Raw genomic sequence first — 16,782 nt, 5'->3', positions numbered from 1 at the left:
TTTTATTTTTTTTTTGCAGGGGGAGGTCCAGTAAGTGACTATGACAGAGCTCTAGAGCAGGGGTTGCAAACTCAAAGGCTCTAGGGGTTAAGGCAGGGAATATCAATGAATAGACAGGCCTGATGGTGACTATTTGATCTGGAGGACACACACAGTTTCAGCTGATTGCAGCTTTGAGGTAAGGCATGCCTCGTGTTGGTTTTTCTATTTCTAGAGATCAAAAACTAAATTTTTATATCACATTTCCAATTTTATGTTATATTTCATTTTATGTTAGCTAATTAAAATTTCAAAAATTATGCAAGCCACATGAAATTTGGTAAATAATGGAGCAGGAGCTCATTTTACAATGGGATAATAATTTGGAAGATCACCTCTGAAGGTAGTTTTACATAGATGTTATATGTAACTTTACACATGTCACTCGAATGATTACACATGGATTCATTTGTTATCTAACATTACTAAAATTCGTCCTAGGAATTTCTCTATTTAACTGAAGTTAGGCAATTATTCTGAAATGATATTAATGCATAGGCTTATCAATAATCTAAGGGGAAAAAAACTAAACCTGTAGTGAGGAAAACCCAAGACCACAAGGAGTAACCCAATAGGCTCCAAAAGCTAGTAGAGGGGAGATGGTTTCTTATGTGAACTCAGGGAAAGGGAGTACATGGACCCTAATGCCTTGAGATGTCTTGCCTTAACATGGCTCTCTGACACATGACTTCTCTAAAATAACCCTGGGCAGAACTTTATGTGTTCCTGTCCCACCTTCTTGTTGTTTTTCTCTTCTCCACAGCCTCCTCCCCTTTTTAACTCGAACACACACTGTTACCCTACTGGGGTAATCTTCTTGGCTATAATCTTAATGACAAAGGGTTTCCATGACTCCCACATTACATCATTATGCAGACACTACAGCTCAGAAGACTTTCAGAATGATAGCCCTGTGTCTGTAATAAGTAGTAATTGATTTTGAGGGCAACGGCAATAAAATACAGTCAAAGGATTATAAAGATTGTGGAGAGGCTGATAGAATAGATGAAACTAAAGACCTTAAGACAATGACACAGATTGTGGATTAATCTTTTGTCTGATTTTGTGAAGTAGAGCCTAGTTATAAGCAATTCTCAAATTGAATTAAGGACTACATGAAAACAAGATAAACATATTTGCACATTCTGTTCTAAACCTATATATACGAATCATATATATATATGAGATTGTATTTGCAGAGTACTAAAGAAAGAATGGGTTGGTTGTATCTGAGTAAAATGTTATAGTGTCGATCTCTGCCATCTAAAATATGATTAAGCTTCAGAACCAAAGTAAGTGACTCCCTGGGCCAAAACTTCCTGCTTTAGTTCTTCTGCTTAGGCTCTGAATAGCAGGAAAAAGAGACTCTGCCTTAATCCTTTGGCAAATCAAAATTCCAACTCTCTTTGATAGGGATAGTATCAACCTCACCAATAATTACCACCAACAACCAAAAACAAACAAAAAAATCAACCACCATTTCAAAAGAGAGACAGATACATATAGATATATAGAGATATAAATAAAATCTAAAAGTCATTTTAAAAATGTGTGTATATTTCGGAGAAGACAGTGATTTTCAGATTCTCCTTAGGAGTCCCATTTCTCCAACCAAAAGGGTAATCTCATGTCTAAATTTCCCCTTAAAAGCCTTATAAAGAAAGATGCCCCCCTCTTTTTGTCATTGATGTTGCCAGAATTTATCCTAAACAAGTATCCCAGGTTTAAAAAATATTATTTAAACTGTTTCTTCTAAACACTTTGAAAGAATTTTTACAAGTTTCTAAAGTTATACCTTAAGCATAGATAACAAGCAATCAAAAAAATTACTGGTAATGACATTGCTTGTTGAATGTAAAGTGATTTTTTTAATCCTCCTATATATTTTAAGTCCTTTCAGCATATGGTGTATTTTGTGCAAAGACTATGGTGAAGGAGTTAGAAAACCCACCCTGGCCATTTGCAGGCATTATGATTCTAAGTGACAAAGTTGAGCCTCAATTTTATAATCTTATAAAATGAGGATGACAAACAAGGCATGTTTGGTAAATCCCCTAGGACCACTGCAATGACTCATATGATAATTTCTATCATAGTATATTATAAACTATAAGGAAGTAAACTCCTCAGAAAATTCTAGATTTTAACAATTAAAATAGTTAACATTTATAAACTCTAAATGTGGTAGAGTCCACTTCAGAATTTTACAACAGAGAAGAATTTTAAGAAGTTAGACAGGAATGCCCAAATACAGTCAACCATCCTTAAACCCACTTGGAAGCACAGGGGTTAGGAGTAGGCTCTGTAGACAGGCTGTGGGTATTCATATTATCACAGTTACTAGGTAGGCAGCCTTGGCTAGGTCTATCACTCAACATCTTTAGGCCTCAATTTCCTCATCTGGAAAATGGATATTTTAATAGTACCACTTCATAATATTCTTGAGAAAGAACTGAGAAAATGTATGTGAAGTGCTAAATGCCTACCATATTGTAAACATTATATAAGCATTAACTTTTATTATAATAAATACAAAACTTATCAGGGGGAAAAAAGCCCAACTGTTTTAATCCTAGTACCACATCTAATTCTCACCCCATCTCTCCATAGTTTTTATAATTTTCTCACCAAGCTTTTCTAACACCAATTTTGATTCTAGTTACAGTTTCTGTAATTCTCTATACCTGTTTGCTTTCCTCATTATCCTCTTAAACTTCTTTCTATACTGCCACTTATGACCGTTACTTTAGTCAATTTAATGTAATGACAAGAAAAATCAAACCAAGGGAAATAAAATCAAAGGGCTAACTTCTGTTTGGCAACAACTCTAAAACTGCCTATTGTTAAAACTCCTACTGTGTTCTTTCAAATCATGACAATCACTTTAAGTTCTGTCTGATGTCTTTCTCAACATGTCTTCCACACTTGCAGAAGGCAGAGGTTAAGAGTATGAATTGTGGAGCCAGACTGCTTATATTTAAATCTTGGTACTCTAACTTACTAATTATGTAAACTTGAGCAAACTAACTTATTTTGCCTCAGTTACTCTCATCTCTGTAATGGGATGACAATAATCTCTGCTTCATAAGGTTCTTGTTGGAGTTAAATTGAGTGAGTTATTTTTATAAAACATTTACAGCAGTGCCTGGCACATAGTAATACTATTTAAGATGTGTTGAATGAAAAATCTAAGCTCACTTCACAGATTATTCTATGCTTTGAGTTCCACAATGTTCGTCTATAATGTACACTCTGTTCTGGCCAATATGATCTATAGTCACTGGTTCTGATATATCACATTATTTACTTAAGTGAAATAAAAATACTTTACCATAGAGACATTGACTTTTCATTATAGCCTTCTTTATGTCGGTGGTTTATATATTGTATACCGCAGGCATATTTAATGAGTTGTTCATATAAAAAATATATGTTTAATTAGTGGAAAAATTAAAAGCTTATAAATAAATTATCTTCTGTACTAGGAATAGTAAGTGACCATTTATTAGTTCACTAATATAGATAAAAACTGGCATTCAGTTGCAAGACAAGCAATTTTGTTTATATATAAAAATGAATATCCAAAGAGTTGTTAAGGGAATGGATTACTCAGGAAGATTGCAAAAGTTTCTATGGAAGACTTCAAAATTACAATGATAATTATTAGTCAGAAAAAGTATATGTGTACTCTTAGCAGAAAAATGATCCTTCAAAATATCTTCCAAAATATCACAAATCTAAAAGTTCTCCTTGATGTCAGGCAAAGCCCCAAAATCCAGGACCATGGAGAGCTCAGCCTGGACGCTGGTGATGGGGAAATGGAAATGTAGCAGCATTGACTGTTTTGGTATCCATACGGTGAGTAAAGCTGAAACATTAAATGCTACTTGAGCCACAAGTGAGTAAAAGATAACAAAGAAGTTATAAAAAGCAAAAGAACAGGCACAGCACTATCGGAAAACCAATATTATGAAAATGACTCATGATTTGCAATCTCTCTGAAGTTGCCATGGAACTGGATAAGGATAATAATTGTTTACTGGGCTACTTGTTCATGGTGGAAAAAAAAATAACTCTGGACTTGATGGCTCATTAAATTAAGAGAGTTAAGTTATCCTTTGTGACTGATCAAATTTAGCTTTGCAAATTGATTACTTTGGTTTCTTACTTCACATAGTTTTGATTAAAGAAGTAATATAGCTGAGATCTACAGACAATAACAAAGAACAAAAATAATAATTGTCACAGAGTAACAACAGAAGGTAAGTCAACTTAATCAAATGTTTCTTCCTCTCAGATGACTTCTTTATAGCCACATTTTTAAGTTTTGTTAAAATTTATATTTGTGGAACAGGTTCTGATATGGACATTATTGATAAATCCACACTATCTCTACATAAAAACCTGTCTCTAAGCCTCAGTTTTAACAGTTTCACATAAACTTTTGGAATACAATAACCAGTCTTTATAAAAGAATGAGGCAAGTTTTGGTCACCTAACTATAGGAAAAGGAAAGGTAGCGTAGCGTCAAAAGCGCTTTCAATTTTACCTTTTTAAAGCACTGCTAAGGAGTCAGACAGGCAGGTTTTTATGGATTTTCCTACTTGTTTTGCTTAGGAGAACCCAGCACTACAGACTTCTACTATTTATCAATTAATCTGGCATGCAGCCTCAAAGGAAGAAGGTCGACCTGTATTAAAAATGCAGCCATTAAAAATTCATCAAAGGCTTCAGCATTTTAACTCATGAACCTTTGAACACCTGCATACTTGTCAGATCTCTGGTCATAGTTAATGGTGAAATCTACAGTTACTCCAGTACCTCCACTTGCCCTGACATGAGCTGAATGAGGAGGCTTCACAGAGAAAAGGGAAAGATTCTATAAGCACTGCTTGCCCTTCTTCATAACTTTCAATAAAACAGCCCACCACACACTGACATTGCATACAGTTCAAAGTCAATCAAATTGGCCTACTGCAAAGAAAAAAAATCTTTCAGGAGTATTTTTCCCTATGATTATAAATATCGACTTTGTTACAAGGTATTATAATTGAGAAATGCATAAACAACTATTATCTGGTAGGATTATGCACAATATAGCTCACAAATTGAAGCCTTTAATGCTCTTTAAGAAGAGGTTATAATTTCAGAAACCTTCCTTCAATGTATGAAGAAAGCAGTATAGTATTGGCTGGAAGTTGAAACTGGAACCTTCAAGTTCAAGGTAAGAACTCTGCTGCTTAACTAATGCACTGCTCATAGCTGTCATCATTAATTTATGTTAGCCTCTGTAAACATCAAGAGTATAATAGGCCAATTTCACAACTAAATATAGATGCACATTTTGCCCTTATATAAATGGCAGATTGCTGCTGTAGATCATCGCTGCAGCAACACGTCAGTAAAGATGCACTGTTTGATGGTCTGATGCTCACACAATATATAAAACCAGTTGTAATGGTTGTTTGGAAGCAAAGTGTAACATAGCAGCAAAATTTCATTTGTTCCACAAACTCAGGATATATTAAGCTTGGCTGACAAAGACTGTTTGATGTGCTAAATCAGTTTGACCTTCATTTTTGCTGTATTTTTCTCATTTAACATGTGAAATGACCATTATTTTTCCCCAACTAAGAAAATATCATGAAATTGATAGCTTAAAAAAATGCCAAAAACATCTGCAACGGCTAACATTTGACAAAGTATCAAAATCAAGATGTGTTCTTAAAATTTTTACACTAAAATACATTCTGATTGAATAATTATGACCCATTTTTGACTTGTGGTAAAATAGATCAAAAGAGTAATTAAAGTCATTCAAATGAATGCCTTTCCTCGTCTTCAGAAAATGCCTTGTGTATGTTTGAACTTAATAATTAAATTAATTGGTTTTAGCCAATGAGCATTTTTATTCTTAACACTTTAAATAAGAGGATTTAATTCCAGAATGAGTCATTAGAATAGTAATATAGAAAGCTGAGAGGTCCTCACAATCCTTTTCAGCCAATGTTCACCTTGATTCAAATAACCCTTGAATGAACCACAGCAAGACCAAACTATTCACTGCTTGCTTTGGTGTCTGCCAAAAACCTCATGAATCAAAGTGTTTTGTTCTTCATTTTCCCCCAGAACTTTAAGCTATACAACTGGCAGTTCCATAATAATGGAAGAACTGCAGCTTTATCAAGTAATTTCTCTCCACCCAATAAATAGCACTTTACCTTGGAGCAACTTGTATATTTCACACCTTAAATTTCTATTTACCAAATCAGCTAATCACTTCACAATTGAACTCAGAACAAAAAAAAAAAAATTATCAATTAAAGTGGTTGAAACTCCTGCAAATTATCATTTAGGAATGAAGTAATTGCTTTCATCAGGGCAGAAAAGCCCGCCAGAACAGAAATGTCACTTTAGATTAGTGTTCTCACTCCTGAAGCTATGGATGACACAGCTGATATAAGACTAAATGCCAAGACCAATCAATTGCTTTTGTGGCTCTGCTCTGAGCTGCTGTAAAAGGGGCCATTTTCTAGGATCTACTCTTCATTATAGTAAATGCTATCTCCTTGGTAACATAATTCCATTTCTCATAAATTCTGTCTGAGAGCATTGTCCTAACAATGGATGTTTGTGGAAAAGAATGCTGTTGGTTTAATGCACAGAATTAAGTGTGAATAGCTGTCAAACTGCTATAGTTTACTAGTTCTTAAACATAAATTGAAGTCTTATACATTAAAAAAAATTCTTGGGGAGAAATGAATGTCCTGAACAAGGGTAAGATACTGTATTTGAAGGTTCTGTGCTACTGGTTTAGAATTTTCACTATTCTAGTGTTTATCTGTTCTGTACATTAAATCAGTCAGCTCACACCAGAGGTGGGTGAACACTTCACTTACTTTCTCAGCAGTGTAGTTTGCAAATGTGAAACCTCAGAAGCAAATATAGACTCATTAGGCAACTGCATGCGATTTGTCAATAGCCAGAACTGTGTTAAAAGAAAAAAAAAAGTGTTCTTTGAGCTGAGCCCTTCCTGGAAAGCATCCAGATCTTAATTTGTATTGTTCATCCCCCTGAAGTTACAAGAATCTGGGTTGCAGGCTCCAATTAAAAGGAAATTGAAGAAGCTAATATAGTGAGAAAGCAGCAATTCCCTGCACTGCTCTCTTCAGGTCTGAAGTTCAGAAAGAGATTCAGGATCACGGGTCTTTGCCTGACATGGGATAAAGGCTTTCCCATCCCGGTGAGCACACATGTGTAACTTCCATTAACAGTAACAGGAGTCGTGAGCACACATTGAGAGGAATGTCTGCTAAATATTTGAAAGGATCGGAGCATCTACGCTGAAGGGCAAAATGAAAGGGAATGGTGGGCATCTGTAACAGCAGGACATTTTACTGACCATCCAAAGGGCGACTCCTTGAATTTCTACCACTCCTAGGAACTATATTATTCATTTTCATAATATCAATAACAGGAAAGCACACATGTTGTTTCTGCTTTTTAAGATGATTCAGCACCACCAAAAAACAGCATGGACTTAAACGTAGTAATAATTAATAATAGTTTAAAAAGCTAACAACTTTGAAGGCTTACTCTATTACAGCCAGGGTCTGTTTTAAATATGATCTCATTTAATTCATGATGGCCAACATCAGCTATCGGGGAAAAAGAGTAACTACTATGAAAGGCAGGCAATCTCTGCTGGATACATTTAAAACTAAAAATGGCATTGCCTTCAGTCCCTATTTTTTGGTGATCTACTACATAGGTTTTGCACTTTCCCTTCAAATTTCCACACCCATCCCTGGAAACTGGGTGATTTCTTGTCTCAGGAAGAGCTTTCCCCAGATTCTGGACTTTCGATGCTAAAAGTAGGAAAGTCCTGGGAAACAAGGACAGTTGATCACTTTGGAAGTATTATCATCCCGGTCTCACAAATAAGATCAAAGCACAGAAATGGAAAATAACTTGCAAAGCCAAAGACAGCTGGAGTTGGAATTTGAACCTGGGCAAGATGACTCGAGTATGTCCTTCTCACCACTGTATTACATTGCGCTACAGGAAGAAAGTCCTCGTGATCCCCCTTTTCTCTATTATACTGATATGACAATTAAGGCACTGATAAAGTTTTATTTGATTTATAATCACCCATATAAATTTCATAATAATTCTTATGAAAACATTAATTCTTTAATGAAATGTTCAATAAAACCCCTATTTTTCAGGCTTATAAACACATTCCAATTTGAAGGAGATAGATTTGCTGTTAATTGCTCTAAGTCCCAAACTAAATTGCTTTGGAATTCAAATTCGAATGACCTTTTCTAGAGGAAAAATTCATTCTTTCTTTTAATTTTCTTTAAGTGTGATTTCAAACACTTTTGAAAGCACAACTAAGTGGAAGGAAGCTTTTGAACACTTTCAAGCTTGATAGGAGAAACTTGGAAAGGAGAAAGCATACTTTGACAAGTTTGAAGATTTTTAAGTATGAAAAATAAGTTATGGTTATGTGAACACTGCAAACAGCACATAGCGCTTGACATCAGTGAACACACCATTATACTATAACTGCCTGCACTCCTCTGTGAAACAGAATTAAGTAAAATGGTCATCCTTTCTTTAAACACTACAACTGTGGGTAGGGATCCATCAGTCTTGTGAGACTATTTGCTCTATCCCCCCACTATTTTTTTTTCATGTGTTTTCACTTCTCCTTTCATCAGGACTCCAAAAACACAGTGTATGATTGCCAGGGTTGTAAACTGTTACAATTTCTAGAGAACACACTTTGGCCAATACCTGTCCTAAAGTAATATTTGTTGCCTTTCTGATAAACTTCAGAAAAAAAATTATGAAATATTCTCAAGATGTTGAACGAGAATGTTAAAAAAAAACTTCAATGTCTTGGAAAAATTTTTGCAATATCGTAAGCTATATAAGGTAGTTTATAAATCATCATGTATAGTAGGATCGAATGACTATATAGCAATATCTCTATATCTATATAGATAGATATAGAGATAAAATATACCCAAATCTGGATTAATTTCCCATAAACTAGAATATTAAGACTGGTTATTTCTACATGGTAGAAATTCCTTGTGTGTGTCTGGGGGAGAGAGGTGGTTAATTTCTGAAGTTTCTTCAACAAACATGTATTTTTTACTATCAAAATTTTTTTTTTTAAGTAATTTCATGGAGTCCTTGATAGTGCTATCAAATGCCATCCTATCACTTCTTGCCATAGTAGGGCCTGAAAAATAGTTGGAGAAAATGCTTGGCTTGGTCATTTCTCTAAAAGAGGGCTGGGAGTGGAATAGCCAGGAGAGGGCTTCATCCTCCTCAAGTTATCCCTCACGGGTCTCCAACCAGATGATTGAGTCCATCAGCTGTGCAACCAGGGCCCCTGTGTCCTTTATGGTTCCTGTAAACCCCAGATCAGTGCTTTGCCCAGGGTACAAGATACCAGCGGCTTTGTTGGGGATGGAACGTGCTCCCGTGTATCATTAACCTGTTGAAAACCTTACGGCAGCTGTAGATTCTAACTCAGGAGAAAACATAGACAAACACAAAATATTGCATCAAATGGGCTCCTGAAACATTCTCAGACCCTGGCTCAAGCCTAGATTAGCAAGTTGCCATGACTGATGATATCTTAAGATCTCTATTAAGCTTTAGAACACTAACCAAACTATAAATATCAGGATCATCCCTTGTTTTTCACTGACTGCTGGACTTGCGACTTCTAATAGGTTCTGGCCTTCTGTGGTAGGGTGGCTCCATGATATTAGACTATATACATGCAACAGCCAAGGTGTTTGTATGTATCAGTGATTACCATATAAGATTTAATTTGGGGAGTCATGATACCTCACTGAGGTACTTTATAAAGTGGGACAACATAGGAAATGCTCATGTATTTTTAGGCTTCCATTAGTCAGAAACCCATTTCTCCCTGCCACCATGGACTCTACATTCCTCTGAAAACCCTGATCGACGCTTAGTCCTTTCATAAAAATCTGACCTTAAGGTACAAATACATTATTCTAAGCCAAATCTAGTTACCTCACTGGATGATAAAGATAGCTAACATGTCGATGTATACAATAAATGTTTAAAATATGTAAAATAAACTAAAGATAAAGTAATTAGGTACATCTTGTTTATGTCAAGTCTGCAACTTGTCCATGTAAAAACAAACAGTTGTATCATGATATAAGTACATATGAAACTAAAAAGACCCAGTTATCTTATTAATGAATGTTAGCATTGAATTTCCTGATTTTGAACAAACAATTACCATAACTTTAATAGTAGCATTAGTCCAAACTGTTGATAAAGAAGTCTCAGATGTAGCAGGAAAGCACATGATCTGTAAGCTGATGTAAAAGTGACTGCTTAATTGAAATGGAGCAATGGAAGCCGGCAATTTTCTCAAGTGGACCCAATCACAAAGCTTCCATAAATAACCTTAGTATCTGAAACTATAAGGCACCAAATAGTTAGATAAAAAATACAAAATGTATATCATATAGTTTAGCACTTCTTCCCTGACCTGTCTGCTCAATTTGGTCCTTGACCAAAATGGATGTCCTGTTTTCTTTTACCGACCCACAGGGACTTAACAGGAGCCCTTTTTCTTAAATCTACCTTCAGTGCTCTCTCTAAATCTCCTATGGTTTTGTTTGGGCTGAAATATTCACCTCAAAGGTTTGTCCCACAAGGACTCTTTCCTACAAATCAACAAAAGAACACTTAATCTTTAGTTTCACTTCTGAAAACTTCAGTGCTTCCCAATAGCGTAAGAAGATAGGGTAGAGATCACTGAGTCATCAAGAACAGGGCAACTTTGTCATGTTCTCATGTTCTCATGGTTGTGGATCTGACTCGTTCATTCTCATTCTCATTCTCATTTTCTCTCTCCCCCTCCCCACCCCAGCTCTCCCTCTCTCTCTGTCTCTCTCTGTCTCTCTCTGTCTCTCTCTCTCTCTCTCTCTCTCTCTCACACACACACACACACACACACACACACACACACACACACACACACACACATTCTGTTAAGGGACTGAATTACATATGTGGCTGCCTGGAGCTGACACTTCTCCAATAACTCAGCACTTCCAAAATTCTTAGGGGTGGTACTGAAGCACTGCTAGCATTACGTAAAGTTTGAATTTTGTTAAATGTGTCAGCATTGTCCTTCAAATGCCTTGTTTTCTTCTACCTCATTTTTATTCTCTGATTTTTTTCTACACAATTTCTCTCTTAAAGTCATTCATTTGGTTTAGTCATATCTCCTCATAAAATTCACATGTGCGAGAAGAATGGGTTATTCTAGTTTTATGAATAGTCTAGTGTAAATGAATTTAAGTTAAGGGTCACAAACTCAAATGGCAATAGGATCCAACACCATTATACAAGTGAATAAAGAGGACTGGGTGAAAGAGAACAATTCAAATCTAATAATTGAGGGCAACCGAATCTCACTGTTGACCAGGTAACAGGGAGTGGTGAGGACTACAACAAACTGAAGAGCACCTGACCAGACAAAACGTGGCGTTCATTGTTCAAGAAAACCCAGGTGTTACTGGATGGGAATATGGACCCAAAATTGCCAGGTCTTCCTTTTTAAGGGAAGCTAGAAATCTAGATTTTTTTTTTAACGTAAAATCTTCCAGTTTTTTTTTTAAATATTGGCATCTCATTTTAAAAATGAAGCTCTTGGCAGGCTGCTATGGATCTCATTTGGCCTATGGCAGTTAGCAATCTGTGGTTTAATGCCATTAATAGCCTTTCCTGAGAGTTAGATTTAATTATGGGGTATGTAGGTGTGGATATGAAGATCTGTAGCAGTCAGGTGACATTGAAGAAATGGAGAAGAGGCACACAATGGAGGAAAATGAGGAAAATTCAATTAAAGAAAAGCAACCATAATTATTAACAGTGATTTGCTCTGAGTGGTAGAATTTCTGCTTTTATTTGTTTTACAAATTTTCTATAAATAAAAAGGAAAAATTAGATTAAATTACTACTCTATAAGATTAAACTTATTATTAAAAGTAGCTCAGAAAATTAAAAACACTCATATGCATATTTGTGCATAGATTCATTTACCCTGTTTAAGCCATACAGTTTCAAGCATTTAATCAAAACTGAAAGTTCAATCAGTTCACCATGGTGGCATCATGTATAAAAAAAACTTTAATTAAAAATCAAAATAGTCCTTTTCACAGAATCATCAGAGTGTAGTCCCCCCAAAATTAGTGATTAAATTATATTAATAATTTCTTAAAAGCACAATGTAAACAAGACTTGGTTGTTTTTAGTGTAATAATATGTTTAGACAGTGCCTTACATACATAGTATGGCCTTAATAAGTATTTGTTGACAGATGATTATGGTGATGTTAATCTAAATGTCCTTAATAGTCATGATGAAAAACAGTAAACACACAACAGTAGTAGTGTTGTGGAAAATAAATTTACCCAGTAAATCAATCCCTGGCATGGAACTGAATAGTTTTCATAGTAAATAAAAGAAGGGAAAGGGAAATGGAAGAAACAGAGATACTTTCCCCTTCCCACCAAACCTTTATACTCATAAACTCTCTCCTGTCAAAATATTTAAATTCTCAAAACACAGACTTATTCCCTTTTCTAGACTCTGGAGGGGTTGCTGTAGTGAGCGCAAACTGAGGCAAACTGAATCAAGAAGGAGAAAAATAGTAAAGAGCTTGTCTAGCCTCTCTTTGTTAATCAGACATATCCAGAACACCGAATCACCATAAATTCTTCCTCCACATCAGACACATCACAATAAGGGATGGGGGAAATTTTTTTAAGAGTAAATCTTAGATCTTCATATAATTATTGTATCTATTTGCTATATCTGCGTGTTTATGTGTAATCAGAAATACAAAAAAGTGGACAGAGGCAGTACTCCAAAGAGTGCATATAAGAGATTACAGAGAAAGGATGTGATCACAAGATGGCAGGGTACCTATAAATTAAGGTGAAATATTAAGTCTTTACAACTTTCATAATGACTAAGACAGCCATCTAGAGAGACCTGAAATTCAATAAAATTTTTGGAACCACTGTTTTCCTATAATTGAATTTCTTTCACTTCTGGGTATGGGGTTTTTGTCTATTTATTTTTAAATAATTTTTATTATATATAATACATTATTTTATATATATGTAAGTGTTCTTCTCACTTTCTTCTGGCTGTATGTTACTCGTCTCTGGCAGTACCCTTTCCCTCTTGGATGGAGGCTGACAGCTCAGGTAGAAGAGACAGCAATGATGTCTATGTGCAGAGTCTGCTGCTTTATAAATTGATCAGAATGGCACAATTCTACTCAATTTCACTCACAGCAGGTAGAAGAGAAACATTCCTATGTAAGAGTCAGACACTCCACTTCATGCACGTTCTAGGATAGATTGTACAGTAAATCTCAACTGAAAAGGCAAACATACACACACCCGCGCACACATTGTCTCTCCCCTCGTCTCTCTCCCCCTCTCCCTACCTCCCTCTCTTTCTGCTGGAATGCATCCCAGGGCAGACAGGCTACAGTCGGTACACCCCCACCCCCCTTGTATATGTGATACAGTAAGGAATGGTATATGCCTAACTGCAGGCTATAATATTATTGATAGACTCTGATGACATTATAAAATCTATAAGGGCAAAGAGCAAGTGATTTGCCCATGTCACTAGCAATCCAATACAAAATTACAGCTTTAATTTAGAAGTCTTTTTGAAGGTTATTTTTTTAATTAGTCATGATGCATGGTTATTAATACCTATATTTGGAACATGATGAAAAGGGAGGAAAACAACATCAAGCCAATGTCTACAGAGACAATAACCCCCAATTTTTTAACTGGACAAGGACAACTCCAGATTTTACAAAGTTCTATACAAACTGTGAGATATATGGCAAGCAGAAAATGAGAGTGTATTAGACTCATATCATAAAGGTTTCTATAAGCATTCATTACATGCTGCTATGTGCTAAATAGATTTAGATCTTAACGTGCAAAATCAAGTTTAGGTCTTTTATATTGTTCATTACACACAGGCTCGCATAAAGTCCTGAACAATCTGTACAAGAAAAGCAGGAACAGGGAAAATATTGCCTCATTACTCCGTGTCAATATGCTCAGCTTTCACATGAGCTCAATAGGTTTAGTGTATCTTCTTCGGGAGAACATAAATTTGGGTGAGGGGCTTATATTCCCTGAAGATTCACCCACCTATGCACTTTCAAAGCATCAATTTAACAGATCCTTTTGTGGGGTGGAGGTTATATGGAAACATGTCAAAGCCAAGGAAATTTGAGAGAAGGGAGGGAGGGAGAGAGAGGGGGACAGAGAGAGGGACAGAGAAGGAGGGGGGGGGAGAGAGAGAGAGAGAGAGAGAGAGAGATTTCCTGTTGAAAATTAAAGAGTTTCCTTCCTCTCTGTGCTCAGAATACTTGCATTCCTAGGCAGGAGGAGGCTAATTAAGCCCTCAAAGAGAGGTCCACCTTAGTACTTCACACTATGAGTGGGAGGTCTTGGATAGAGCCCATGTGTATGTAAAGGAATTTGTAAGATCTAAAGCAGTTGACAGATCGCCTGGAACATAAGTAGATTTAATAGGGTAAGTACTGGTAGGTCCACATAAGGAAGCTATCCAAAACATGGAAAATATGACTGAGAAAAATCAGTTATTCAGTGCAGTCAAACACCAATCAATAAGTTGTGAGACCCAAGTGCTGGGCCAAGCTCTGACACTAATAACTGTATGGTTCCAGATAATACATTTAATTTCTCTGGCTGTATGTTTTCTCACTTGAAAAACAAAGAGATTGTTCTCTTTCCCCTCAAAGATCCTATTTTCGCTTTTTTTGTCACATAACAATAGTGAACTACTAGGGAAAATGTCTGATGTACGTTAATGTTATTACCCATTTTACCTACAGATCTAAAGTGATGTGTCCTCCCCCACTCCCACTGTTTAGCCTGTTAGTACCAAATACTATCAAAAAGTCTTTACTAAATAAATATGCGAACTGATTCACATAGAATTCAGTGAAGTTGCATAGTTATTAAACTCATGAATGACACAAGAAAACTGGCTAAACTAAAATTTCTGATTAATAAAAATAAAATATTATCACCTCCACTTTTCCAAATGAAATCCTGGGCCTTTTCCAGAACTGACAAAGCAGAGCACAGAGTTACAGTCAACCCTGAGTTACAGTTAATAATGAGTATCAGCTGTCTAAACTGAAAGAAGAACACAGTTTATGTAGAGTTGTAGCTCTGTTTTAAACATAATTCAAAGCTTTTTTACTCTGGTAGGTGGGAGAGTTTCAAGTGATGGGAAAACTTGCATGTTTAATGTCTGCCTTTTTACCCTCTATGTATAGTATAATGTCCTGGAACATTCCTACAGAATGTCAACCATCTGGATCAAGAAATCAACAAACATGTTAGTTGCTGACTAGCAGCAGGCTAAATCCAAATTAATCAATAATCTATATCTGGTGAGCACTGGTATTTTTGGCACTGTGCAGACACAAATGCAATACTCCTATCTGTCACCAAGGTTAGTAACATTTATATGCTTTAATCTGTTTGCATAGCTGACTCTATATAGTTCTTCCAAAATACAGGTTCAGATCCCATGCAGCGGCCTGTTCTGCAGTTGACCTGAAAGCAATCACTATATCACTTCCGACACCTATCAAGTCATTGAAAATATCACCAGCCGAAGAAGTGATGTGACTACCAACATTCCACCAAGTGACTCATGCCTTTTTGACTTACTCAGAGATATATGACTATCAGAATTATAACAGACTGCATTATTCTTTAATTGACACATGAATCGAATTTGCTATTAATACTTACTATACCTACAAACAAAATAAGCAGGTCCCAATGTGTGATGTCTGAAATTACTTTAAATACTAAGAAAAAAACAGCAAGCCCTATGAACCACATGTTAAATGAAAATGATATCTCTTTTCAATTGAAACATGTGGAGAATATTTAACAGCATAAACAATGTTTACATTAATTTCATTTGAACTTTTGCAGGCTGAAGTAGCACATTTTGAGTAGCTTACAGTCTCGATTTGTTAGTGAATAACATTTAGCTTAAAGTTCTGGAAAGCCCCAAACTTCAAATATTCTTAAGTTTGGGGTGAATGAAGGTGGAAGCTTAAACGAGAGAGACTAAAGGAGAAAGGGAAGCACCTTTACAAAGAGCTATTATATCCGATAGGCTTCATGCAAGACAGTTGAAATGTGAGCTTCAGTATTCAAAATAGAAAGGATACAATCATATGTCTGGTTAACTTACAGGAAATAGTTCCAGAGACAATTTTACACTAACTACAGTGATTTGGGCAATTTTTAAAAATAATACCAGCCAATTTCTCTCCATTATACTCTGCTGGCAGAAAATAAAACATTTTTCTTTGAAATGATTGCCTTTGGTTTTGTTAAATCATGCATTCTGTCAACATGTGGTCACCATTTTTACATGATCTTTCTGCTTCCCTAGAAAAGAATGAATTCACAGTCTGAACCCTGATATAAATATGTAATCTTGCAACTGTTAAGGCTTCTTCTATTACTGAAAAATGAAGAGATAAGAAATTGATGTGGTATCAAAAGAAATGAAACAAAAAAATGACCAAATAAGTATAAAACTCAGATTCTTGTATCTACTTCATAG

At 35.7% G+C, this 16,782-nt stretch overlaps 1 protein-coding gene across 10 annotated transcripts in view; it reads right to left on the bottom strand.

The window, feature by feature from the left end:
- Nucleotides 1-16,782, bottom strand: part of NPAS3 (neuronal PAS domain protein 3) — an 839,700-nt gene that overhangs the window by 581,300 nt on the left and 241,618 nt on the right. The window contains exon 1 of one of the 10 annotated variants that reach the window (XM_023523215.1): nucleotides 6,939-7,012. The exons of the other annotated variants lie outside the window; for them this stretch is intronic. Coding sequence (XP_023378983.1) covers nucleotides 6,939-7,006 — 68 coding nt within the window. The 5' untranslated portion in view covers nucleotides 7,007-7,012. Of the gene's footprint in view, nucleotides 1-6,938; nucleotides 7,013-16,782 lie in introns of those variants that run through there. 10 annotated transcript variants of the gene reach the window in all.

The sequence above is a fragment of the Pteropus vampyrus genome, unplaced genomic scaffold, assembly GCF_000151845.1.
Source record: "Pteropus vampyrus isolate Shadow unplaced genomic scaffold, Pvam_2.0 Scaffold384, whole genome shotgun sequence".
Lineage (NCBI taxonomy): Eukaryota > Metazoa > Chordata > Mammalia > Chiroptera > Pteropodidae > Pteropus > Pteropus vampyrus.
Note: the sequence above shows the minus strand (reverse complement) of the source record. Positions and strands in the feature narration are given on the sequence as shown.